Consider the following 27,709-nt stretch of genomic DNA (forward strand, 5'->3'; position numbering starts at 1 on the left):
ACCCATCGGGGTTTTTTTGGTAAACTTTTCACAAATCCACAGCTACTACGTGGCCCTAAATTTGAAGAATTAGTATTTTTGTGCCTTTAATTCTGGTACGGAAGTACTAGTTACCTTTGGGCTCTAGAATTAATTGTTCCTAAAGTGCTGATTGAATTACTGAGTAATTGCAACAGAGTCCACGATGTGGTGCAGGGCGTTAAGCCTGCAACAGCCAGGGTGGGCCAGGCTGAAGCCAGGAGTCACGAACTCCATCTGGGTCTCCCACAGGAGAGGCAGTGACCCAAGTACTTGGGTGATCAGCTGCTACTTTCCCAGGCGCATGAGCAGGATGTTGGATTGGAAGAGGAGTACCTGGGACTTGATCCAGCCCTATGATATGGGATGCTGGCGTTGCAGGAGGTGGCTTTTTAACCCACTGTGCCTCAATGCTGGCCCTGTTTTCCTTACCTTTTTTTTCTTTTTTTTAAGATTTATTTACTTATTTGAAAGGCAGAGTTACAGAGATAGAGTGAACTCTTCCATCTGCCCGTTTGTTACCCAAGTGGCCATAATAGCCAGGGCTGGACCAGGCGGAAGCCAGGAGCCAGGAAGCTTCATCTGGGTCTCCCACGTGGGTGGAAGGGGCCCAAGCACTTGGGCTCTCTTCCATTGCTTTCCCCAGGCCTTTTGCAGGGAGCTGGATGGGACACAGAGCAGCCGGGACACGGACTGGCGCCCATATGGTATGCCGGCATCGCAGGTAGCAGCTTCTCTGGCTACCGCACCTTATTTACTGCCTAGGGCTGCTCTGAGGGTTCAAGAACGTGCCCATGTGGAAGGCTTGGCAGGTACCCTTTCTCCTGGTGAAAGAATGTTTCTACTTTAGGGCTGTTTTGAATAAAGCTGATGTGCGCATTGTGGTGTGCGTGTCTTTTGGTGCACATCTGCATTCAGTTCTCTTAGGTACATGCCCAGGAGTAGGATTGCCGGGTCACAGGTGTGTTTATCACCCAAGTTTTCCAAATGGCTGCCATGTTGTGTGCTCGTATCAGAATGTTTGAGATTCTCGTGTCTGCACATCTTCCCCCAGTGTCACTCTTATATTTTAGACATTCTGATGGGCAGCTACTGGTGTCTCATTGTGGTTTTCACTTACATTTCCCTGATAAATGACACAGATACGCTTTTTTATATGATTATTGACCGTTTGTTGGGCTGTTTTAGTGAAGTGTCTATTCATAGTTCTTTTGTGCATTAAACATTGGAGGGCTCATCTTTTTCTTAATGGATATCCAAATTGATTCTGGCTTTGAGTTTTTTGGAAATATATACTGTCAGTCTTTTCTCCTAACCTGTGGTTTGCATTTTTACTGTGGTATCTTTTAATGAATAGATTTTTTAATTTTAATGAAGTCTTATTTGTCATTTTCCCTCCCTTTTATAGTTAGTGCTTTTTTGCTCTCTTGAGGAAGTTTTTGCTCTCTCCACATGCACATGGCATTCTGATGCAGCAGGTTAAGCTGCAGCTTGCGACATGTGTGTCCCTTGTTAGAGGGCTGTTTTGAGTTGCAGCTACCCTGTTTCCAATCCAGCTCCCTGCTAATGTGCCTGGGAAGGCAGTGGAAGATGGCCCACGTACTTGGGCCTCTGCCACCTATGTGGGAGATGAGGATGGAGTTCCTGGTTCCTGGCTTCAGCCTGTCCTAGACCTGGCTGTTGGGACCATTTAGGGAGTCAGCCAGCACGTGGAAGGATCTCTCTGCCTCTCTGTCACTCTGCCTTTCAAATAAATGAATAAATAAATACTTAATATTTTCCCTCTATGTTAACATAGGTGATGCCATGGAGAGTGGAAAGCCTGGACCAGTGCAGGTTGTTTCGGTTCACAAAGAGCAGCATTCCTTTGAGCTAGAAGAAAAAGCCTTGGCCAGCATCCTCTTGCAGGACCACATCCGAGATCTCGATGTGGTGGTGGTGTCAGTGGCTGGCGCCTTCCGAAAGGGCAAGTCCTTCATTCTGGACTTCATGCTACGATACTTATATTCTCAGGTAAGGTAGAATTAATTTCATTGCAAATCAGAAACTTTATATCCCCCCAAAAAAGCAAAATAAGCTCATGGATTATCCTGGGTGTCCACAATTACTTAAGTTCAATAGGAGTTTCTTATTTCTCCTGCAGAAAGAAGGCGGCCATTCAAATTGGTTGGGTGACCCAGAAGAACCACTGACAGGCTTTTCATGGCGAGGGGGCTCTGACCCTGAAACCACGGGGATTCAGATCTGGAGTGAAGTTTTCACTGTGGAGAAGCCAGGTGGGAAGAAGGTAAGAATTTTCAGATCAACAGCAGAATCGGACCTTAAATGTGTATTGGGTGAACCTAATTAAAATAAAAAAAAAAAGATTTATTTATTTATATATTTATATAAAGGCAGTGTTACAGAGAGAAAGGGAGAGACAGAGAGGAGCTCTTCCATCCCTTAGTTCACACCCCAAATGACCACAATGGCTGCAGCTGGGCCTGGCTGAAGCCAGGAACCTAGAACTCCATGTGGGTATGGGGGCCCAAGGACTTGAGCCATCTTCTGCTTTCCCAGGTGCATTAGCAGGGATCTGGATCGGAAGTGGAGAAGCTGGGACTCAAACCGGCCCCCATGTGGGGTGTCAGCATTGCAGGCTGTGGCTAGAACCCTGTGCCACTGTGCCAGCTCCCCAAATTTTCTATTTGTTTCAAAGTCAGAATTTCAGAGAGAGAGAGGGAGAGACAGAGAGATCTTCCATTCACTGGTTTGTAGCTCAAATGGCCACAATGGCCAGGGCTGGACCAGGTCAAAGTCAGCAGCCAGGAACTTCATCTGGGTCTCCCACATGGATGCAGGGGCTCAAGCACTTGGGCCATCCTCTGCTGCTTTCCTGGGCACATTAGCAGGGAGCTGGATTGGAAGTGGAGCAGCCGAGACTTCTTTGTACATCTGGGATTCTGGCACTGCAGACAGTGGCTTAACCTGCTGTGCCACAGCTCTAGCTCACAGATTTTTTTTTTAATTGTTTCAAGGGCAGGGTTTAAAAATAATGCATGGATATAGTTTAAAAGGTCCTGTGGCCCTGGAAGTCCTCTAATGAAGAGTGGCTGTCATGCGTGCTATTCTTCCCTACTTCCTCTGATGTGGGTGCAGGGGCCCAGGCACTTGGGCCATCTTCCGCTGCTTTCCCAGGTGCAGTAGCAGAGAGCTGGGTTGGAAGTGGAGCAGCTAGGTCTCGAACTAGTGCACATATGGCATGCCAGTGTGGCAGGTGGTGGCTTTACCCACTAAGCCACAATGCCCACCCTTGTTAAACATGTTTGTTTGTTTTTCTTTAAATTTAGATTTATTTATTTATTATTTATTTGTAAGGATACAGAGAGAGAGAGAGAGAGAGAGGTCTTCCATCTGCTGGTTCACTCCCCAGATGGCAGCAGTGGCTGAGCTGCGCCGATCTGAAGCCAGGAGCCAGGAGCTTCTTCCAGGTCTCCCACAGGGGTACAGGGGCCCAAGGACTTGGGCCATCTTCTACTGCTTTCCCAGCCCATAGCAGAGAGCTGATTGGAAGTGGAGCAGCTGGGACTTGAACCAGCGCCCATATAGGATGCTGACACTGTAGGTGGCAGCTTTACCCGCTACGCCACAGCATTGGTCCCTTAAGCATGCTGTAACTCCATTTTTCCACAAACTTTTTGAAGTACCCTCACAGTATGTATGTCATACTGTGGGTTCCGGTTGAGATCATTGGAAAACCACTTAGAAGTGGAGTTGCTGGGTGTGTGAGTGCCCGTTTCCTCTTTTCTGAGGATGCCTGTTTCTAGCCTTTCTTGATAATGGCTATGGTGGTTTGCTGTTCAGCTCTGTCGCCAAGAATACCGTTTCCCCCGCTGTCCAGCACTGTATCTAAGCTTGCACATGACTCCTCTCCTGTAGGACTTTGCTTAGTATTTCCCTTGGTTCATCTACTTAGCCTCATTTTCCTACATAGCAATTACATGCCATGATTAGCTTTAAAAAATTGAGGTACAATTCACATATTGCAGAATTTAGAAATTTACAATCCAGCGATCTTGAGCGTACTCCTAACACTGTGCAAGTGTCACCGCCATCCGATTGCAGTCACTGCTGTTGCTCCCTTCTCCCAGCGTCCTATGACTGGGAACCTGTTTTCTTTTGCCACGCATCAGGGTGCCTAGTCTAGTCTAGACACTGCCTACAGGGAATCATGTAGTACATGATCTTTTTTTTTTTTTTTTTTTTGGCAGGCAGAGTTGGACAATGAGAGAGACAGAGACAGAGACAGAGACAGACAGACAGAGACAGAGAGAAATGTCTTCCTTTTTCTGTTGGTTCACCCCCCAAATGGCCACTGTGCCAGGAGCCAGGTGCTTCCTCCTGGTCTCCCATGCGGGTGCAGGGCCCAAGCACTTGGGCCATCCTCCACTGCCCTCCCAGGCCACAGCAGAGAGCTGGACTGGAAGAGGGGCAACCGGGACAGAATCCGACGCCCCAACCGGTATTAGAACCCGGTGTGCCGGCGCCGCAGGTGGAGGATTAGCCCAGTGAGCCGTGGCGCCGGCCATAGTACATGATCTTTTGTGTCTCCTGCTCCACTCAGCCAGGGTCCTGTGGCCCATCTATGACACAGCCTGCATCAGAACTTACCTCTCTATTATGGGTGAATAATGTTCTACTGTATAAGTTCACCTTTGCTATCCATCAGTTGGTAAATGTTTGGATTGTTTTCGGATTTTGGAGATTCTGAATAAGATCCCATACATATCCATGAGCAATTTTTGTGTATGCATATGCTCTCAGTTCTCTTGGGTATGTACTTAGGAGTGGAGTTTCTGGGTCAATGCAACTTCATGGCTAACCTTTCAAAAAACTGCCAGATCAGGACGGCACTGTGGAGTAGCTGGTGAAGCTGCCACCTGCAGTGCCGGCATCCCATATGGGCACTGGTTCGAGTACCGGCTGCTCCACTTCCAATCCAGGTCTTTGCTATGGCCTGGGAAAGCAGTAGAAGATGGTTCAAGTCCTTGGGCCCCTGCACCTGTGTGGGAGACCCAGAAGAAGCTCCTGGCTCCTGGCTTCGGATTGGCCCAGCTACAGCCAATGTGGCCATTTGGGGAGTAGTCAGCAGATAGAAGACCTCTCTCCCTCCCTCTCTCGCTCTCTCGCTCTCTCCCTCTCTCCCTCTCTCCCTCTCTGTTAATCTGCCTTTCAGATAAAATCTCCCAAGTGGCTGCAATGGCTGAAGCTGGGCTGATCTGAAGCCAGGAGTTTCTTCCAGTTTCCCATCTTTGCTACTTTCTCAGGCTCATTAGCAGGGAACTGGACCAGAAGCAGAGCAGCCGGGACTCTAACTAGCACCCGCAAGGGATACTGGTGCTACAGGCAGAGGCTCTACCTGCTACACTGCAGTGCCAGCCCCAAGTAAATAAATCTGTTTTACAAAATCTGTCAGATACCTTCTCAATCAGCTATACCAATCTGCGTTTTCACCAGCACTATACAAGGCTCCAGTCCCCACATCCTTGCCAATGCCTGATACTGTTTGTCTTTTTGATCACACCCAGCCTCGTAGGGATGAAATGATGTTTCATGTGGTTTTGATTTGCATTTGATAATAAGTTCCCTAATGATTAATGGTGTTGAGCATTTTTTCATTTATCTGTCTTCTCAGGAGAAATGATTCAAATTAAATCTATTTATATATAAAAATTTATTTATTTTAAAGTCAGAGTTAGAGAGACAGAGAGAGAGAGAGACAGAGACAGAGAGAGAACTCTTCCATCCACTGGTTCACTCCCCAAATGGCTGCAATGCCCCGAACTCGGGTCTCCTATATGGGTGTCAGGGGCCCAAATACTTGGGCCACTTTCTGCAGCTTTTTCCAGGCTCCTTAGAAGGGAGCTGGATTGGAAATGGAGCAGCCAGGACTTGAACTTGAGCTTGTATTGGATGCTGATGTTGCAGGTGGTGGCTTAACCTGCTGCACCACAATGCCAACCCCATTTAAATCTATTTTTTAGTTGGGTTATTTGTCCTTATTTTTGAGTTGTAAAAGTTCTTGCCGGTGCCGCGGTTCACTAGGCTAATCCTCCACCTTGTGGCGCCGGCACACCGGGTTCTAGTCCCGGTCGGGGCACCGGATTCTGTCTCGGTTGCCCCTCTTCCAGACCAGCTCTCTGCTGTGGCCAGGGAGTGCAGTGGAGGATGGCCCAAGTGCTTGGGCCCTGCACCCAATGGGAGACCAGGATAAGTACCTGGCTCCTGCCATCGGATCAGTGCAGCGTGCTGGCTGCAGCGCGCTGGCTGCGGCAACCATTGGAGGGTGAACCAACGGCAAAGGAAGACCTTTCTCTCTGTCTCTCTCTCTCTCACTGTCCACTCTGCCTGTCAAAAAAAGAAAAAAAAAAAAGAAAAAAAAAGTTTCTTTTTACATTCTGGATACTAGGCTGTTGCAGAAAATAATATTTTCTCCCATTTTGTGGGTTGCCTTTTGCTTTCTTGGTAGTGTCCTTTCAACTATGGAAGCTTTGAATTTTGGTGAAATGCAGTTTGTCTATTTTTCTTTGGTTTGTGTTTTAGGTGTCATATCTAAGATGACCTTTGCCTAAAATCCAAAATGACAAAGATACGCATGTATGTTTTCTTTTTAAAAATATTTACTTTATGTATTTGAAAGAGTTACAGAGAGGAGGAGAGAAAGGGGGGGGGGAGAGAGAGAAAGAGAAAGAGAAAGAGAAAGAGAAAGAGAAAGAGAAAGAGAAAGAAAATGAATCTTCCATCTGCTGGTTCACTCCCCAAACAACCACAGTGGCTGGGGCTGGGCCAGACCAAAGCTAGGAGCCTGGACCTCCATCTGGGTCTCTGATATGGGTGGCCAGAGCCCAAGCAAGTAAGCCATATTTTGCTGCCTTGCCAGGTGCATTAGCATGGAATTGGTTTGGAAGTGGAGCAGCCTGGACTTGAACCAGTGCCCATTTGGGATGCTGGCATTGCAGGTAGTGTCTTAACCCACTCTGCTACTATGTTGGCCCCTACACCTGTTTTCTTTTAAGGGTCTTATGGGAGCCAGTGCTGTGCATAGTAGGTTAAGCCTTTGTGGTGCTGGCATCTTATATGGGTGTGGGTTTGTGTCCTGGCTGCTCCTCTTCTGATCCAGCTCTCTACTTCTGGCTTGGAAAGCAGTGGAAGATGGCCAAGTGCTTGGGCACCTGTACCCCCATTGGAGACCTGGTGAAGCTCCTGGCTCCTGGCTTTGGATCAGCCCAGCTCCAGCCATTGCGGTCATTTGGAGAGTGAACCAATGGATGGAAGACCTCTCTCTCTCTCTGTCTCTTTCTCTCTGTAACTCTGCCTTTCAAGTAATAAAAAGTAAACCTTAAAAAAAAGAAAAAAGAAGATAAGTTACTCAGATGTAAAATTTTTTTTCAACATACAACTAGTCTTTAATAGTTCGCAGAATGGGTGCTAGAGTTGCAGCCCATTGACTTAAGCCACCACTTCTAATCTTGGCTTTGGCCTGGCCCAGCCACTGCTGTGTGGCCATTTGGGGAGTGCATCAGTAGATGAAAGATCTCTTTCTGTCTCTCTTTCTCTGTAACTCTGCCTCTCAAATAAATCTAAAAAGAAAAAAAGTTTTATGTCTTTACCTCTTGCATTTAGGCCTTTGATCTAGTTTGAGTTAATTTTTGCATATGGTATGAGGTAGGGATCCAGCATCATTCCTTTGCATGTGGAAATCCATTTGTCCCATCTGCGATGTCTTTTTCTTTTCTTTTTTTTTTAAGATTATTATTTATTTGAGAGATAGAGTTACAGACAGAGAGAGGGAGAGACAGAGAGAAAGGTCCTCCTTCCATTGGTTCACTCCCCAAATGGTCGCAACAGTGTTGATCCGAAGCCAGGAGCCAGGTGCTTTTTCCCAGTCTCCCATGAGGGTGCAGGGGCCCAAGCACTTGGGCCATCTTCTCCTGCTTTCCCAGGCCACAGCAGAGAGCTGGATTGGAAGAGGAGCATCCGGGACTTGAACCAGCACCCATATGGGATGCCAGCGCTGCAGGTGGAGGATTAACCTGTGCCATGGTGCTGGCCCCTGTGATTAGTCTTGATTACTCATTTTTACTAGTGTCCTTACCACAGTGGATAAAATACAGACAGGATAAAGTTTTCTATGTCTCTCATTAGTTTTCAATGTATTCAGGCTAGAAACTTTATTTGGTTTCAAAATGGTTTCTTTTCTGCATAAGACTGTCTTTTGCTTGAATTTTTATCGTATTCCTTCTACCACAATATTGGGTTAGGATATGAAAAAAAAAAAGGGGCTGGTGCTGTGGCACAGCAGGTAAAGCCGCCGCCTGCAGTGCCGCCATCCCATATGGGTGCCAGTTCAAGTCCTGGCTGCTCCTCTTCCCATCCAGCTCTCTACTATGGCCTGGAAAAGCAGTAGAAGATGGCCCAAGTCCTTGGGCCCCTGCACCCACGTGGGAGATCCGGAAGAATTTCCCTGGCTCTTGGCTTCGGATCGGCCTGGCTCCGGCTGTTGAGGCCATTTGGGGAGTAAACCAGTGGATGGAAGACCTCTCTATCTCTCTCCCTGCCTTTCCTCTCTGTGTAATTCTTTCAAATAAAAAATAAATCTTATAAAAAAAAAAGAAAATAAAAATAAATAATGTGATGAATGAGACCTGAATATAAACCATAGAAAGTTATGTTACAGTTTCTAAGAATAAGAATACCTTGTAATATTTTCATTTATGTTTGTTACCATAACAGAATGCTTTGACTCTGAAGTGCTTTGACTATGGCTCAGCAGAATTTCACAGAAAGCTTCCTTGCTGGCTTTTGCAGTAATACAGGTGTTAAAAAAGAATCAGGCACTCACTGATGAATTTACTTCTCTTTGTGACTGTATTAACCCTGTCTCGTCTTGGAACTGGGTACTTTATACACGAATTTGAAACTTATTTTTTAAATTATATGACTGAAGATCATAGCAAGTTGTATAAGGATAACAAGTTGTATAAGTGTGCACCTTATTTAACATTTTGCGTACATTGTTTTTAGAGTGGGAATGGATAGAGTCATCAGCTGTTTGGGCACCCTGAAGTTTGACAAAGCCCTGCTGTGTTCGGTGTAGGGCGGTGACAGCCTGGAGTCTCCTTGCTTTCATTTGGCATCTTTGTTGTGTCCTGCTATATCTTTTGTTGAAGTTGAAATAATTTTATCAAGCAAGCAGAAAACACCAGAAATCGGAGAAGTGAATGCAGCCTTACAGTTGTCCCCCTCTCCCAAATCCCAGCCTATAAATGTAAACTAAGTCAAATTAGTACTCAGAACTTGCTTTTTTTTTTTTTTTTTAAAGATTTATGTATTTATTTGAAAGTCAGAGTTACACAGAGAGAGGAGAGGAAGGGAGAGAGAGAGGTCTTCCATCTGTTGGTTCACTCCTCAGATGGCCGCAATGGCCTGAGCTGTGCCCATCCGAAGCCAGGAGCCAGGAGCTTTTTCTGGGTCTCCCACGTGGGTGCAGGGGCCCAAGGACTTGAGCCATCTTCTACTGCTTTCCCAGGCCATAGCAGAGAGCTGGACAGGAAGCGGAGCAGCCGGGTCTCGAACCAGAACCCATATGGGATGCCTGCGCTGTGCCACTTGCTTTTGAATGACAAAAGGCATGTAGGTGACTGGCTGGGTAGTGAGCTCACCGTTGGCAGCGAGTGGCTGTCTGGATTGCTGGGATGGTTTCCCCACTCCCACAGTGCTCCGTGCACCTCCGGCAAATCTCAGCAGGTCTGAGCAGGTGTCGGCTGCAAGGTGCTCTGGTCACAGCCTTTTCTGATAGAACCCACAAGCAGGAGCTTAAGGCTCCTACAGACGTTACCTGTACGTGTAGATTTCTCCTCACATTTCCCCCTTCTCACAGTAATGTCTTCTGCTTGTATTTTCCTGTGTTTCAGGTTGCCGTTGTTCTGATGGATACCCAGGGGGCATTTGACAGCCAGTCGACTGTGAAAGACTGTGCCACCATCTTTGCTCTGAGTACCATGACTAGTTCTGTCCAGGTAAAGTTACGTGACTTGGAAAAGTGTTTGCGAGGGGAATAAGCCAAAGCCAGATGCCGAGTTTCAGCTACTGTTCTGTTCACGAGCCCTGGGGTCAAATGTGAACGCTCTTTCTAGACTTCAGGAGGAAGTTACGCTCTTAGAAGCTCCAGAAGGAGCTGAACTGTCTTTCCACTTTGATCGTAATTATATATAAAATGCTCCAAGAAATGTGTGAAAAGTAAAAATAGAAATAAATCACATGGAAGTGTAGATTTGGAAAACTACTTAGAAAACTTAGGAATGTGATATTTTCTTTATTCTGTTTTTTAAGATTTATTTGAAAGGCAGAATTACAGAGAGAAAGGGAGAGATGGGCAAAGGGGGGGAGAGAGAGAGAGAGAGAGAGAGAGAGAGAGAGAGCACGCGTATGCGCGCACGCTTCTATCTTCTGGTTTACTCCCCACATGGCTGCAGTGGCTGGGGCTGGGCCCTGCTGAAGCCAGGAGCCTGAAACTCCATCCTGTCTCCCATGTGGGTGGCAGGGGTCCAAGTACTTGGGCCATCCTCCATTGCCTTCAGTAGGAAGCTGGATCTGAAATGGAGCAGCCTGCACTCTGGTGCTCTGCTACATTGCAGGCAGCCATTTAACCCACTAGGCTGCCGGGTCAGCCCCAGAAAACCATATTTTAAACTGTTAAGGAAGAGGGGCCGGCGCTGTGGCACAGCGGGTTAAATCCCTGGCCTGAAGTGCCGGCATCCCATATGGGCGCCGGTTCTAGTCCCGGCTGCTCCTCTTCCGATCCAGTTCTCTGCTATGGCCTGGGAAAGCAGTGGAAGATGGCCCAAGTCCTTGGGCCCCTGCACCCACATGGGAGACCCAGAAGACGTTCCTGGCTTCGGATCAGCACAGCTTCGGCTGTTGTGGCCATCTGGGGAGTGAACCAGCGGATGAAAGACCTCTCTCTCTCTGTCTCTACCTCTCTCTGTAACTCTGTCCTTCAAATAAATCTTTAAAAGAAAAGAAACAGAGCTCCTAAAACTCTTAAAAAAAAACTGTTAAGGAAGAATTTTGCAATTTCAACCTTTTGTACATAGTTTTCCAAGATACAGATAATGTGACTGTTACGTTTTCAAAGTAATGGTTCTAGTATGTTCTCATGTGCACGTCTTTCATTGTGCAGAGCTTCTATTCAGTGCCCTAGGCTTAATTCAGATGTCAGAAATCGGCCAGTCGTATCAATGTGGAATTTTGCTTTCTAGATCTACAATTTGTCCCAGAACATTCAGGAAGATGACCTTCAGCAGCTGCAGGTGTGTATGTCTCATCAGAATTGTAACACCGTACTATATAATTTTGAAAAGTTTTAAAGTTAAGAAAAAATTTAGAACCGAGTAGTTTTTATCAGGAGATTGAAATGTGGATGCAGGTTTCCGGTTCGTGGTAATCCCACGCTCGTTTTGCTGGTGTGGCGCTGGGGTGGTCAGAGAAGCCCTGACTGATTAGGGCAGATGGCAGAGACAGTGCAGGAGTAAGTCCTCGGATCTGTTGTTGGGGGTGCCGAGCAGCAGGAAGAAAGGCCCCGAGCTGGAGTGGCCTTCCCTTCAGGACCAGGGAACGGCGAGGAGGCCAGTGCGAGTGACGGAAGGGGCCAAGCGATGCAGTCGGAGCGGCGGGGAGGTCGGGACAGCACAGGGCTTGGAGCCGGGAAGGGTTGATGTTACCCCACATTCTGGCTGCTGTGTTTGGATTTTGGGGTGGCGGGTGGTAAGGGTGCGCTCAGGGAGACTGGTCATGGAGCTGTGGTGGTAAACCGGGGAGGTGAGGTAAGCGAGGAGGTGGGGATTGGTCAGAGGCCCGGAGAGCAGAATGTTCGTGGTACCTGAGGGCCCTTGTTATTGCTGTCACGTGACTTCCGTTCTCTGTAGCCCTGGTTCTCACCTGTTTGTCCTGCAAAACCCCTCAGAGGGAGCCCAGGGCTGGGTGCAGTCCTGCAGTGCTCCTGAGACCGCCTCTCCTGTGCACCCCCAGGAAACACATCGGCACCAAGTGACTGTGGCTGTCCTCACTGTAGGGGTTTCCTCGGCTTAGTGTATTTTGTATTCCTTTATTTTATTTTTAAAGATTTATTTATTTATTTGAAAGGCAGTATTTCAGAGAGAGAGAGAGAGAGAGAGGAAGGGACAGAGAATTCTTCCATCTGCCGGTTCACTCCCCAAATGGCTGCAATGGCCAGAGCTGGGCAGGTCTGAAGTCAGGAGCCAGGAGCTTCTTCAGGGTCTCCCACGTGGGTACAGGGGCCTGAGGACTTGCACCATTTTCTACTGTTTTCACAGGCCATTACCAGGGAGCTGGATTGGAAGTGGAGCAGCTGGGACTAGAACCAGCACCATGTGGGGTGCTGGCACTATAGGTGGCAGTTTTACCTGTGACACCAGTCCCTGTGTTCCTTTAAAAAAACCAAAGAAGGTGATTTTTAAGCTTTGGCCTCAGTGCTGCTCTAAGAGCAGTAGCTTGTACTCACCATCAGTGGTTCAGTGTCAGCCTCCTGGCGCAGCGGTTGAGAATGGTTGCCCCATGAAGCATTCCAGCAAAGCTTAGTTGGTCAGCGAGCCACGGAAATGTACCTTCTAAGCTCCTTCCTTTCACACATTGTTTGCGTGCCTACCCAGTGTGAGGAAGAGATCCCGGGTTAGAGTTGTCTGCAGTAGACACAGCTCTCACGTTCTCACCTCTCACCTGAGGTGCTGAATGGACAAGGGCCTGAAAACAACAGAAGTGGTTGGTCTCCCGGGTGTGAGGCCAGAAGCCGCACATAAAGGGGTCGACAGGCCGTGCTGTCTGAAGCCTGGGGGGTAAAATCTCTTCTTGCCACGGCCTGGCTTCTGGTAGCTGCTGGCACCTTTGGCCGTCCTCAGCTTGCAGTTGCAGCCCTCGGGGCTCCGCTTCTGTCTTCACAGGGCCACTGGCTTCCCTCCGTGTCGTTCTGTGTCATTCTCCTTTCTGTGTTTTTGTTTTCTTGTGAGGACGCCAGTCATGCTGGAGGAGGGCCCACCCCAGCGACCTTGTCTTCAACTCATGACGAGCATGTTTCCTTCCAAATAAGGTCTTGTTCTTGGGTGCTGGGTGTGAGGATGTCACCATATTTTTTTGCAGGAGACATTTCGCCCTAAACAGGTGGTAAGGAAATGATGACACAGTTACAGGATTTTCCTTTGATACTGTTCTCGAGAGCTCCACCCTCTGATTGCTCGTGTCTAAGCGTACCTTTCCCGTACTCGTTTCAGCACCAGCCTGTCCTGATTCTTTTTGTCCTCCACAGTCTCGTAGTTCTTGGAAGGATTCCCTCGTATGTGATCTTAGGATAGCTTTCCCACTGACCTTAGTGTTTCCAGTCTCTCCTCTCTAAGAACCATGTTTCACATTGTGGAGTCATCACTCTCTCTTTTAAAGATTTATTTATTTGAAAGGCAAAGTGATGGGGGGAGAGAGGGAAAGAGAGAGAGGGATAGAGAGAAAGAGAGAGAGATTGTCCATCAGCTGGTTCACTCCCCAAATGCTGCAATGACCAGGGCTGCACCAGGCTGAAGCCAGGAGCTAGGAGCTTCTTCCGGGTCTCCCAGATGGGCTCAGAGGCCCAAGTTCTTGGGCCAGCCTCCACTGTTTTCCCAGGCACATTGTCAGGGAGCTAGGTCAGAAATGGAGCAGACGGAGCAGCTGGGACTCGAACCCACATCCACATGGGATGCTGGCACTGCAGACAGCAGCTTAACCTGCTGCACCACAACACTAGCCCCTAGTTTAATAGTGGTGTTTTTTTTTTTTTTTTTTTTTTTTTTTTTTGCCAGGCAGAGTTAGACAGAGAGAGAGACAGAGAGAAAGGTCTTCCTTCCATTGATTCACCCCCAAAATGGCTGCTACGGCCGGTGCACTGTGGCTGGCGCGCTGCGCCGATCCGAAGCCAGGAGCCAGGTGCTTCCTCCTGGTCTCCCATGTGGGTGCAGGGCCCAAGCACCTGGGCCATCCTCCACTGCCTTCCCAGGCCACAGCAGAGAACTGAACTGGAAGAGGAGCAGCCGGAACAGAATCCAGCGTCCCAACTGGGACTAGAACCCGGGGTGCCGGTGCCACAGGTGGAGGATTAGCCAAGTGAGCCATGGCACCGGCCAGTTTAATAGTTTTTTAAAAAGAGGTTTTAGAATAAAATGCTTAAATTTGTGACTTCGGAGGTGGAACAGTTACGGGTGACAGAGTCCATGATGTGGAGATTGCCAGAGGTGACATGGCGAGGAGTTGCCAGGCAGGGATTGAGTGGCGGTGCCTTGGACAGAGGAGAAGCCTGGGGCTTGGTGGGTGAGAAGGCACAATGGTTGGCAGGAAGACGGCAGGAAGTGCGGGAAGGAGGTCATACAGAACAGCACAGACCCTACAGAGTAGGGCTTTTTACATCACAGTGGGGAAGGGTGGTGTAGAAGTGACAAAGGGAAGGACACAGTCACAGCCGCACTTTGTGGTCCTGAGATACAAGGATTCTGGGAGAGACTAACAGCCACTGCTTAAGATGTTAGCAAGGAAAATTGCTCCCTCAAGTTTTAGTCAAAGAGGTAGAAGCAGCGATCAGAGAAGTGGCTGGGAATATAGCAGAGTTTCTTCTCCGTCAGCCTGAAGTTGCAGATGTTATAGTGGGAGTATCTGGGGGCGGGGATGGGAGCTGGTGCATCACATGAGTGACAGTGCCATGGACTGCAGGGCTGGGGCGAGGGGTGTGGCTACCATTAGGGCATTCACTGGTGGAAACAGGGGCGATAGATGTGGTGGATTTGCGAACTGGAGGTTTACTCACGTTAAATGACTGGACTTCATGGCCAAAGGGCGTGTCTTAGTCGACAGGGCTGATGGCCGACCCAGCAACTGCATACTTACAAATGCTACAAAGGAGAATATGCTGTCTGTGTGTCTGGAAATCCACAAAAATCTTAAAAATTAACCTAGTTAGGTACCCATCACACATTACATATGTGAAAAGCAGGTTTTCTTTTGAACTTTACTTAAATTTATTATTTATTTGAAAGGAAGAGAGAGAGGGAGGGAGGAAGGGGGAGAGAGCGCGAGAGAGCGAGCGAGTGAGCGAGCTGTCTTCCATCCGCTGCTTCACTCCTCACATGCGTGCTGGGCCAGTGCTGGGCCAGGCTGAAGCCGGGAGCTTGGAAGTCAGTCCAGGTCTCCCGCAGGGGTGGCGGGCACTCAGCCCCTTTGACTACTTTGTCCTGCTGCTTCCCGGGGTCTGCATTACTGGGAAGCTGGAGTCAGGAGTGGGGCCAAGTACAAACCCAGCATCCTGATCTGGGATGTGAGCGTCCCAGGTGGTGCCTTAGCCGCCAGGCCAGTGTCCACCCCAGACTCGGCTCTCTGGTTCTCCACTCTTCACTCAGTTTCCTTCCCCTCATTCTTCCAATCATTGTATCACAAGTTTTGGTTAAAAAAAATCATGCTTCTGGCTGAAAAGCCCATGAGAGTATTTCAGGCATGGAAAGCCAAGACACTCTGGCAAAAAGATCTCTGGGAGTGAGATCCCAGTGGAAAGAACAGGTCTTCAAAGAGGGAGGTGCCTTTCTCTGAAGGGAGGAGAGAACCTCCACTTTGACTATGACCGTGTCTAAACAAGATAAGAGTCGGAGAACTCAAGGGGCTTCCATAGCCTTGGAAACTCATGACTGGAGCATAGGGAGATTACTGATGCCATAGACAGGAGTGTCAATTTGTAAAGTCAACAACAGGAGTCACTGTGTACTTACTCCTCATGTAGGATCTCTGTCCTTAATGTGCTGTACACTGAGGCTTAATGCTATAATGAGTACTCAAACAGTATATTTCACTTTGTGTTTCTATGGGGGTGCAAACGATTGAAATCTTTACTTAATGTACACTAAACTGATCTTCTGTAAAAAAAAAAAAAAAAAAGAAATTATCAATTCCCAACTTGACTCTCACTGGGATTAAACATGACAATAGGACTGATCTGATTTCATCATCATTTAAAAAAAATCATCTATTATTTTTCACTTTATGTTTCTGTGTGGGAGCAAACTGTTGAAATCCTTACTTAAGGTATACTAAGCTGATCTTCTGTATATTAAGATAATCGAAAATGAATCTTGATGTGAATGGAAGGGGAGAGGGAGTGGGAAAGGGGAGGGTTGTGGGTGGGAGGGACGGTATGGGGGGGGGAAGCCATTGTAACCCATGAGTCGTACTTTGGAAATTTATATTCATTAAATAAAAGATAAAAAATAAAAAAAAATCATGCTAACCGTATGGTACAGGTGTGTGTGTGTATGTGTGTGTGTGTCTGTGTGTGTGCATGTTCCTCACAGCTGAGGCTTATTGTGAGCTACGATTGCATTTCTTGAAATTACCTTTATTCCTTTTTCATTTCAGTTTAGGTTCCTATATGCTGGTCACTAGAGCATCTACAAACTGATAGCTCCTGACACTTCTCAGCTCTTAGTCCTTGAGGTTCTGCTGTGCTCTTCCGCTGCCATTGGAGCCTCTTCTAGGCTGGTGTGCAGCTGTCATCTCTGCCTCACTCTTTTTTTTTTTTTTTTTTTTTTTTGGCCAGATGTAGGTCTCTTTCTTTATTTGTAAAACAACAAAAGAAACTTTATTTTTTTATGCAGTTGTTTTTCTTTTTTTTTTGCCCCCCCCCCAAACCTTTTATTTAAGGAATACAAACTTCATGCATTTCATAAATACAACTTTAGGAATATAGTGATTCTTCCCACCATACCTGCCCTCCCTCCCATCCTCTCTCCCACCTCTTCTCCTCCCTCTCCCATTCCCAGTCCCATTCTCTAAGATCCATTTTTGATTAACTTTATACACAGAAGACCAACTCTATATTAAGTAAAGAGTTCCACAATTTGTGTACACACACACACACACACACACACACACACAACTGTTCCTCAACAGTCAGGACAAGGGCTGTTCAAAGTCATTGCATCTTGAAGTTAATTTCACTTTTTTTTTTTTTTTTTAGAAACTTAATTAACTTTAAGAAGTACCCAGGAATGATACATCTTTTGCGATCACTTAGATGTAATTATAATACAATTCTTTAAGGACAGAGGTCCTGCATTGGAAGTTAGTGTGCAGTGACTCGTTGTTAATTTAACACTTGGCCAGCGCCGCGGCTCACTAGGCTAATCCTCCGCCTTGCGGCGCCGGCACACCGGGTTCTAGTCCCGGTCGGGGCACCGGATTCTGTCTCGGTTGCCCCTCTTCCAGGCCAGCTCTCTGCTGTGGCCAGGGAGTGCAGTGGAGGATGGCCCAAGTGCTTGGGCCCTGCACCCCATGGGAGACCAGGAGAAGCACCTGGCTCCTGCCATCGGATCAGCGTGGTGCGCTGGCCGCAGCGCGCCGGCCGCGGCAGCCATTGGAGGGTGAACCAACGGCAAAAGGAAGACCTTTCTCTCTGTCTCTCTCTCTCTCACTGTCCACTCTGCCTGTCAAAATAAAAAAAAAAATTTAAGTTAACACTCTTATATATATCCCCTGAGGCTCTTGACATGAGCTGCCTAGACTATGGAAGCCTTTTGAATCCACAAACTCTATCAGTATTTAGACAAGGCCATAAGCAAAGTGGAAGTTTTCTCCTCCCTTCGGAGAAAAGTACCTCCTTCTTTGATGACCACTTCTTTCCACTGGGGTCTTACACACCGAGGTCCTTCATGTAGGACATTTTTGCCACAGTATCCTGGCTTTCCATGCCTGAAATGCCCTCTGGGCTTTTCAGCCAGACCAGAATGCCTTAAGGGCTGATTCTGAGGTCAGGGTGTTATATAAAGTGGTTGTCATTCTATGAGTCTGCTGTCTGCCATGCTCTTGCAGCAGCTTTTCACTTCATGCTTCAGTGGGATCCCACTTGTTCTTTTGTTTTTTCATGCCTTGTTCATTCTCATTCTCCAGTAGGTTCCTGAGAAAGGATGAATGGGAGATAACTCTTGCAGATCTTAGAATCTTTTTTTTTTTTAAGGTTTATTTATTTATTTGAAAGGCAGAGTTAGAGAGAAAGGGAGAGAGGGAGATCTTGCATCCTCCCCAAATGGCTACAATGGCCAGGGCTGGGCCAGGCTGAAGCCAGGAACCTGGAACTCCTTCTGAGTCTCCCACCTGGTTTCGGGGACCCAAGGACTTGGGATATCTTCTTCTGTTTTCCCAGACACATTAGGAAGTAGCTGGATTGGAAGTGGAGCAAAGACAGGAATGAGCACCCATACTGGCATCACAGGCAGCACTTAACCCACTGTGCCACAATGCTGCCCCCACCCCCCCCCCGAGAATATCTTAATATTACCTAAGAATTATTGAATGGAGATAATTTTCTGTTAGAGTCATAAAGGCACTGGGGCTGGTGTTGTGTCGTAGCCTGCGACACCATCATCCCATATGGGCGCCTGCTCTAGTCCCTGCTGTTCCATATCTGATCCAGTTCTTGGCTAATGTGCCTGGGGAGGCAGTGGAGGATGGCTCAAGTGCTTGGGCCCTTGCACCCATGTGGGAGACCTGGAAGAAGCTCCTGGCTCCTGGCTTTGGCCTGGCCCAGCCCAGGCTGTTGCGGCCATTTGGGGACTGAATCAGCAGATGGAAGATCTCTCTTGCTCTCAGTTTCTCCTCTCTCTTTCTGTAACTCTGCCTTTCAAATAAACAAAATAAATATTTAAAAAAAAGTTGTGAAGGCGTTGCCTCACTGTCTTCCAGCCTCCAAGTGTTGGTGCCAGAGTCCTGGATTATTGGATTCCAGAACCTTTTTACCCAACCGTTTTGTTTCTCTGAAGCCTATAAGATCTTGGCATGAAAAAAAAATTTTTTTTTTTTTTGACAGGCAGAGTGGACAGTGAGAGAGAGACAGAGAGAAAGGTCTTCCTTTTTCCGTTGGTTTATCCCCCGATGGCCACTGTGGCTGGCGCGCTGTGGCCAGCGCACCGCGCTGATCCAAAGCCAGGAGCCAGGTGCTTCTCCTGGTCTCCCATGGGGTGCAGGGCCCAAGCACTTGGGCCATCCTCCACTGCACTCCCTGGCTACAGCAGAGAGCTGGCCTGGAAGAGGAGCAGCCGGGACAGAATCCGGGGCCCCAACCGGGACTAGAACCCGGTGTGCCGGCGCCGCAGGCGGAGGATTAGCCTAGTGAGCCGCGGCACTGGCCAATAATGCATTTATACGTGGAGTTTTTCTCCATCCTTTGTAAATGCAAATCTGAAAGATGAGGTATTGTGAATTGCTTAAACTGAGATATAGTAACTGGATTATGTTAAAAAGCAACATATGGAGACTAAAATAGAGATCCTGGAAATTATAACAGCAAACATGGAAAATTCAGTGGAGGAAGAGTTAGAATATACGTTGGAGGAACTGGCATTGTGGTGCAGAGGGTAAAGCCGCTGTCTGTGGTGCCAGCATCGCATGTCAGAGTGCTGGTGTGCATCTAGGCCGCTGCGCTTTCAGTCCAGCTCCTGGATACTGTGCCTGGGAAAGCAGCAGAAGATGCCCAAGTACCTGGACTCCTGCCACCCCCATCGGAGACTTGGTGGAGTTCCTGGCTCCTGGCTTAGGCCTGGCCCAGCCCTGGAGTGGCTATTTGTGGCCATTTGGGGCATGAACCAGTGGATGGAAGATATCTAGACCTTCCACCCCCCTTAACTCTGCCTTCCAAATAAATAAAACAAATCTTATAATATATATATATATGTATATATATACACACACACACATTGGAGAAAATTTCCCTAGTAGGTTGAATGAAGATACAAAGAGTAGAAACTGGGAAGGAGGGAGGTAGTGAAGGAGAGAAAGAAGAAAAGAAAGAAAAGATGGGAGGAGGAAGAAGTGGAGGAGTGGGAGAGGCCACTTACACAAAAGGGAAAACAAGGTTTAACAGTTTACACACAGTAGTGTACAAGAGACCAGAGACAGTGCAGGGAAAGAAAATGACAGCGGTGGTACAAGATGAAGCTCTGGGTGCTGGTGTTATGGCGTAGAAGGTTCAGCCTCTGCCTGCAGTGCCTGCATCCCACATGGGCAACAGTTTGAGTCCTGGCTGCTCCACTTCCTGTCCCTCTCCCTGCTAATGCACCTGGGAAAAGCTGTGGAGGATGGCCCAAGTACTTGGGCCCCTGCACCCATGTGAGAGACCTGGGAGAAGCTCCTGGCTCCTGGCTTTGGCCTATCTCAACCCTAGCCATTTTGGTGATTTGGGGATTGAATGAGTGGATGGAAGATTCTTTCTCTCTCTCTTTCCTTCTTCTTGTCTCTCTGTATCTCTTCCTTTCAATTAAATAAATCCTTAAACAGATGCCCTTCAGTTTTTTTGTTTGTTTGTTTTTTCTGCCTGAGGCTTCCTCAAAGGTTTGTGGTCCATGGCTGTGCACATAGAGTGGGCCGCTAAGCAGTTGAGCTTTGGTAGAAGAGTGGCCTTGGGTCCTGGACTGGATCTCCGTGCGGCAGTGGGGCACGATTCTGAGGCTCGTCTGTTGCATTTGCAGACCTGGACTCTTGGGCTGTCAGCTGAAGGGAGCTAAGGTGTCTCCTGGTTCAGTCTCTGTACTTTGACTTAAGCACTTGCTTCCAGGAAGGTAGGGGACGTACTGCGAACCTCAGCTGAGTTTGGTATCTGGGGCTAGATTTTTTATGGTTTATCCTCCAGGTGTTGGGTAGGAAAGTAGGCGTCAGCCTGTGTGTGTGAGAGGGGCCGGAGGAACAAACACGGTAGTTCGTGCTGTTGGACGAGTGAAGGAACGAAGACGTGTGCCTTGGCAACAGCTGGGCAGTTACACATCGCAGATCCTGCTGTGTCCATAGTCTTGTGGGGGTTCCAGGGAATCCTCCCAGCCTGGCACCAGGGGGCTGTGTGGTCTGGTAACACTGCGCTCATGAAGGCCCTGGAGGAGCTTCCCCAATCTCACGCCCGGAACACCCTCCTCCACCCTGCAACACCTCATACGTGAAGTGGGGGGGAAGAAACGGCAGGGGCAGGTGTGCCCATACCCATCAGTAACCCGGACGGATGCAGACCGTGTGCTCAGTTCTTGGCCGAGGTGCCTCTCAGGTGTGTTCTCTTCCTTAAGCATCACTGGCTTGCTTCCTCACTTCCGAAATTCCTTTTTCTTAAGATTTATTTATTTCAAAGAGTTACACAGAAAGGGAGGGATGGAGGAGAGGGGAGAGAGGAGCGCGCGCGCGCGAGAGAATCTTCCATTTGCTGCTTCACTCCTCAAGTGGCTGCCAATGGCTGGGGCTAAGCCAGGCCGAAGCCAGGAACCAAGAGCTTCTTCTGGGTCTCCCACGTGGGTTCAGGGGCCCAAACACTTGAGGTATCTTTCACTGCTTTGCTCAGTTCCTTAGCAAGGAACTGGGTTGAAGTGGAGCAGCTGGGACTTGAACCTGGCTCCCATATGGGATGCTGGCATTGCATGCAGTGGCTTAACCTGTTACGCCATGACTCAGGCCCCTGAAACTCTTATGGGAAGACAGGAACCTTGGCTCGTGGCGTCCCTGGTAACACGGGCGGTCTACTTCCTGTCCGGGAGCAGGAAGCAGGTGGGATGAGGGTGGGGATCTGGCAGTGTTGGTGTGCTCTATAAAGACTTCCAGATACTTCCTTCATTCCAGCCCCTCTGCCGTGCCCCTCCTGCAAGGTAGCTGTGTGCTTGTGTTTTCTGAGCCTACCAGGGACTCTGCTGAGAGAATCTGTTAGTTTCCTGTTGGCTCCTGCTTCTCCCAGATTTCTTAGCAGTGTAGGAAAAGCCAAAACCCTGGGCAGTTGTCGTTTGTTTGCTTTCCATTCAGGATGTCTTTAATTGCTCTTGTGTGCCCTCACAGTGCTTGCCAGCCTCTCTGTCCTGTGAGTTTATAACTCCAAGCTTTGCTTCGTTATCGTTAGAGAGGCTCCATGAAGAAACAGAGGTGAACGTCCGTGTGAACCCTGGTCTTACAGAGGCCATTCCGTTGCGTCAGGGCCTAAACCAGTCTTGTGGGGGTTCCAGGGTTTAGTGATCCACTTTTTACGCAGATGTCTTCACTGAGGAGGAGCCGTTTGAGTAAAGACTAAGAGGTGACGCAGCTGGTCAGTAGGACATCAGGAGCCAGGCGGAGGCCCTGAGGCACAGTGCCCAGTGTTTGAGGATCTGCAGGGAGGCCCAGTGTGGCTGGATCACACTGTAGGACTGGCTTTTTAATCTGTTTTTTTAATTTTGTTATTTATTTCATTTAAAAGGCAGAGACAGAGAGAGAAAGATCTTTCCACCTGCTGGTTCACTCCCCAAATGCTCACAACAACCAGGGCTGGCCAGGCCAAAGCCAAGATCTTGGAACTCATCTGGGTCTCCCACGTGGATGGCTGACACCCCTTGAACCATCACCTGCTGTTTCCCATGGTGCACAGTAGCAGGAAGCTGGGATTGGGAACAGAGCAGGGACTCAAACCCAGGCAATGGAATATGAGATGCACAGGCCCCAAGCAGCAGAGGAATCCCTGTGCCAGACGCCTGCCCCAGGACTGGCCTTTGTCCTGGATGAGATTGCAAGGTTTTGAGTAGAAGCAGTGTGGGGCCTAACCATGCTGCTGTATCGAGAGTCGGCACGGAGGGCCCTTAGGAGGCTCCTGCAGTATGTCAGGCCTTGTGGAAGGAGCGTGCAGTTGGATTCTGGATTCGCTGGCAAACCGGGATGTGGGCTGTGCGAGGGCAGTAGCCAAGCGGATGTCGGGGTTCATGGTGCCTGTGGTGTTTAGAAGCTGAACTTATGTCTCATGGAAGCAGTGTCCAGTCTGTTAACCGAATACTTGGCTAAAGAATAACCACAGAGGCATTTAAGTAGTTTTGCGTTGCAAACCATCATTTTTTTTTTTTTTTTTTTATAGCTCTTCACAGAGTATGGCCGCCTGGCAATGGATGAAATTTTCCAGAAGCCTTTCCAGGTAAAACATTAACTCTGGGATTTAGTTCCCAGGCCAGATCTGGCCTGCCGCCTGTTTTCATATGAGCTATGGGTGAAGCATGGTTTTAATATTTTTAAACAGTTGAAAAAGCGGGAAAAAGAGAATAATACTTTATTGGATGTGTCAGTGATCCGAAACCGAGACGTCAGTGTCCGTCGCTGGGTTCTCATGGGGCTAAGCTGTGCCCATTGCATGTGTGGGAGTCCCGCCCGGGCTGTTTCTGCTCACCACCGCAGAGCTGAGCGGTGCTTATCACACAGCCCCTTACAGCAAGTGTGTGCTGACCCCAAAGATGAGCGGTGCTTTGAGGATGTGTTACTCCCTTTTTTAAAATTTATTTCAAAAATTTTTATTTATCTGTGAGTTAGAAGTTACAGAGAGAGGGAGAGACAGAAAGGTCTTCCATCTGCTGGTTCGTGCCCCAAATGGCCACCAGGGCCGAAGCTTGGCCGCTCTGGAGCCAGGAGCTTCCTCTGCTTCTCGTGTGCAGGTTCAGGGACCCAAGCTTGGCCACCTTCCACTGCTTTCCCAGGCCATCTGCAGGGAGCTGGCTCGGAAGTGGAGCAGCTGGGACTCGAACCTGGCCCATATAGGATGCTGGTGCTGCAGGCAGTGGCTCAGCCCACTTCGCCGCGGCATCAGCCCCATCCTTTTCCTCTTTGACGTTAACTTCGGGTCTGGTATTGTGACCCAGTGTGTGGGCTGCGCTGTCTTCTCTCTTGTCCTCTGCACTATGCGTTCTCACCCTCAGGGCCGAGCACCAAGCTGAGTATCTCCTCATCAGTGTCTTCCTTCTGCTCCTGTTAACCTGTGCGAACAAAAAGAACAGACTGGATACGCTGGCCTTACATTGGCTTGCACTTGTCCTTCCGGTGTTTGAAGTTTCTAAGCCATTACAAAGTAGGTAGATCCCGGGGCCGGCATTGTGGCAGAGTGGGTTGCCTGCTACCTACAACACTGGCATCCCCAGTGGGCATCAGTTCACTGCTCCACTTCCTATCCAGCTCCCTGCTGGTGTGTCTGGGGAAGCAGCAGAGGAGGGCCTAAGTGCTTGGGCCCCTGCCACCCAGGTGGGAGACACAGATGAAGCTCCTGGTCTTCAGTCTGGCCCAGCCCTGGCCGTTGGCAGCCACTCGAGGAGTGAACCAGCAGATGGAATATTCTCTTTCTGCCTCTCTCTCTCCCTCCTCATCTCCCCCCACATCCATGTAACTCTGCCTTCCAAACAATAATTTTTTTTAGATGTATGTTATTTATTTGAAAGGCAGAGTTCGGGGCCAGTGTTTTGGTGTAGCTGGTAAATCTGCCACCTGTGGTGCCGTATGGGCACCATTTGAATCCTTGCTGCTCCACTTTCAATGCAGCTCCCTGCTGGTGTGCATGGGAAAGCAGCGGAGGATGGCCCAAGTGCTTGGGCCCCTGCCTGCATGTGGGAGTCCTGAAAGATGCTCCTAGCTCCTGGCTTTGGACTGGGATATTTCTGTGTAACTCTTTCAAATAGATAAATCTTTAAAAAAAAAAAAGTGGGGGGTGGGGGAGGGAGGACGTGGAGAGAGAGAGATCTTCCATCTGCTGGTTTACTCTCCAAATGGCTGCAACGATCAGGGCTGGGCCAGGTCGAAGCCAGGAGCCAGGAGCTTTTTCCGGGTCTCCCACGTGGGTACAAGAACCCAGGTACTTGGGCATCTTCTGCTTTCCCAGGCTATTGGCAGGGAGCTGGATCAGAAGTGGAGCAGTGGGGACTCAAACTCATGCCATGTAGGATGCCACAGACGGTGGCTTTACTCGCTATACCACAACGCTGGCTCTCCAGGATAAATCTTAAAAAAAAAGAAAAAGAAAAAGCAGGGCAATCCTTTAGCACATTTCCCTGTCCCCTTGGAGGAAGCTGGCATCCTGCAGAGAAGTAATGCAGCTGTCCTGAAAATGCAGCCACGCACCATTACACTGTGCTCTGTTCTCTCCCTAAATAGACACTGATGTTTTTGGTTCGGGACTGGAGCTTCCCTTACGAATATGGCTATGGGCTGCAAGGGGGCATGGCGTTCCTGGAGAAGCGTTTGCAGGTGAGTGGGAGCTCGGCCTTCTGAGGAGTTAGCTGAGAGGCGCGCAGCTCGCTCATTTGCCTCTGGCTGTTGCTTTAAAACATGATTGGAAATGATGTTCGGTGTTTTAGATATGTATGAGTCTTAGCACAGACCAGTGTTATTTATTCATGGTATGTAACGCACAGGGAGTGTAGGGGAGAACTGTGGGCGGAAGCTCCCGAACGTTGAATATAACTTCCATTTCACATCGTAGACCAGGTCCTGTGTGTGCCTTTACAGTGTCATATTCAAATTCTTAGTTCTGTTGTTTTTATTCAAATTTCTTATTTGGTTTGGTGTGGACATAAACGGGTCCAGCCTGTTTCCCCCAAAATCAAAACACAGGACTCCTTTGTCAGTCACCTCCAACCGGTTAGGTCGTCCTTTCTGCACAAGCCTGCCCTTGTTCTCAGTGTTTGTGCAACATGCTCTGTTCAGAAACTTCGCTCCCTGTGTGCTTGCTGTGGGAGCCAAGCCAGGTCAGTCCCACGTGGACATTCGTGCGTCTCAGGGCTCTGTGTTTTCTCTTTGGCCGCCGTGGTGTCAGAGTTGGGGCGTCTTCCTTCCTTTGTTCTACTTCTGGTGGCCCCAGTGGAGGAAGCCAAATGGTCCTTGGTAAATGGTTGGTCTCCATTGCAGGTGAAGGAACACCAACACGAAGAAATTCAGAACGTCCGGAACCACATCCACTCGTGCTTCTCTGATGTCACCTGTTTCCTCTTACCACATCCGGGGCTGCAGGTGGCCACGAGCCCTGACTTTGATGGGAAATTGAAAGGTGCGTTAGCACGTGTTAAGCATGTGACTTGTTCTTTGGAATTAAATAATGACAGTGAGTGTCAATGACAAATCAAGCAATGCTTCACGGACACAGAGTGTCTCTTAGAACAGTATTTCACGTCTGGTTCGTATTTTGTTCCTCACTTACTGAGACTATCAGAGTTCGTTTACCTCAGTTTCTGTGTCTTAGAAATAGCCGTTGAGGGTCTTTCTGAGATACATGCTATAGTTACTGGTTTGTAAGCGATACAGGTGCTCAATAAAGGAAGACCAAACATTCAGTAAGATTAACTTCTGAGGACAGGCACCCGATGCGAGTTACTGCCGACCACCCGGGGCTGGGTCCCGCGCTGATGCCAGGAAGTGTTGATCTAGATGTAGTCACAGCTGGGACTCAGGGGCCCATTACCTCATTTTTGGTCCTTATTCACCGAGGCTGCGTCACCGAATAGCTGGCCCTCAGTTGACACACGTGTTAAACTGGGCACTTTGTTTACAAGCTCATCTGAGCTTCTTGGGCTCCCCGTAAAGTGGTGATAATCACAGCTGCCAATTTTAGAGCCCCTCAGGTCCTCACCCTGTGCTGTGCACCCAGGAGTTCCATGAAGTCAGTGTCACTTCCTTTATTCTAGAATTCACAAACGAGAAAAGTTAAATAACTCAGAGTGCTTGACTGAACGTGGTGGGGCAGAGCCTCATCCAGATGCCTCTGCCCCCAGAGCCGTGGCCTGGCAGAATTCAAGTTCTTCTGTTACTCGGGGCGCTCACCTGGAGGCTGTTTGGGTACCAGGGGAACTTGCCTTTCAAACTGGAAGGTTCTCGTAACCTAATTTTTTAAAGATGTATTTATTTATTTGAAAGAATTACAGAGAGAGGGAGAGACAGAGAGAGGTCTTCCATCTGCTGGTTCATTCTCCAGATGGCTGCAAAAGCAAGGTCTGGGCCAGGCCAAAGCCAGGGGTTTCTTCTGGGTCTCCTATATGGGTGTAGGGGCCCAAGCACTTGGGCCATCTTCCGCTGCTCTTCCCAGGCCATTAGCAGGGAGCTGGATGGGAAGTAGAGCAGCCTGGACACAAAGTGGCACCCACATGGGATGCCGGCATTGCAGGCAGCGGCTTTACCTGCTATGCCACAATGCCAGCCCCCAGAGTCTCATCTTAAATGTAAGATGCATCCTTTTCAATTTATTTGATCAAAGGAAATGAATGTCCTTGTTCAACTTTAGACTGGCATCCCAGCTGGTCTTAGCATTGCCAGAGCAGAATCGAGAGCCGTGCCCTTTACCTTCTGTGGGTTGCTCATGTGACCCTCTGAACTGGTTGGCAGCTGTCCTGAGGAGGAGACTTCCCGCACCTGTTACACAGGAACTGCGATCCAAGATCAGACCCGGCCTTGGCTGAGAAATCTGCCTCGGCAGCACTGGAGCCAGGACCTTTTACCTAAAAGGCAGCTGGGAGGGAATTTTCAGAGTTGAATTGGGAAAGAAGGCTTAGTGTGCATTTGTATGTATGTGTATAGATCTTATATTATTTTTAAATTTTATTTATTTTTTTGACGGGCAGAGTTAGAGACAGAGAGAAAGGTCTTCCTTCCGTTGGTTCACCCCCAAATGGCTGCTTCGGCCGGCGTGCTGTGCCAATCCGAAGGCAGGAGCCAGGTGCTTCTCCTGGTCTCCCATGCAGGTGCAGGGCCCAAGGACCTGGGCCATCCTCCACTGCCTTCCTGGGCCACAGCAGAGAGCTGGACTGGAGGAGGAGCAACTGGGACAGAATCCGGCGCCCCAACTGGGGCT

At 48.7% G+C, this 27,709-nt stretch overlaps 1 protein-coding gene across 3 annotated transcripts in view; it reads left to right on the forward strand.

Annotated features, from left to right (window-relative positions):
- Positions 1 to 27,709, forward strand: part of ATL3 (atlastin GTPase 3) — a 56,452-nt gene that overhangs the window by 15,608 nt on the left and 13,135 nt on the right. For all 3 annotated transcript variants that reach the window (XM_008274336.4, XM_051833087.2, XM_051833088.2), the window contains exons 2-8: positions 1,817 to 2,031; positions 2,162 to 2,305; positions 9,972 to 10,076; positions 11,319 to 11,369; positions 22,973 to 23,029; positions 25,024 to 25,116; positions 25,777 to 25,915. In XM_008274336.4, the coding sequence (XP_008272558.3) occupies positions 1,817 to 2,031; positions 2,162 to 2,305; positions 9,972 to 10,076; positions 11,319 to 11,369; positions 22,973 to 23,029; positions 25,024 to 25,116; positions 25,777 to 25,915 (804 nt within the window). The remainder of the gene's footprint in view (positions 1 to 1,816; positions 2,032 to 2,161; positions 2,306 to 9,971; positions 10,077 to 11,318; positions 11,370 to 22,972; positions 23,030 to 25,023; positions 25,117 to 25,776; positions 25,916 to 27,709) is intronic.

This window comes from Oryctolagus cuniculus, chromosome 1, assembly GCF_964237555.1.
Source record: "Oryctolagus cuniculus chromosome 1, mOryCun1.1, whole genome shotgun sequence".
Classification (NCBI taxonomy): Eukaryota; Metazoa; Chordata; class Mammalia; order Lagomorpha; family Leporidae; genus Oryctolagus; species Oryctolagus cuniculus.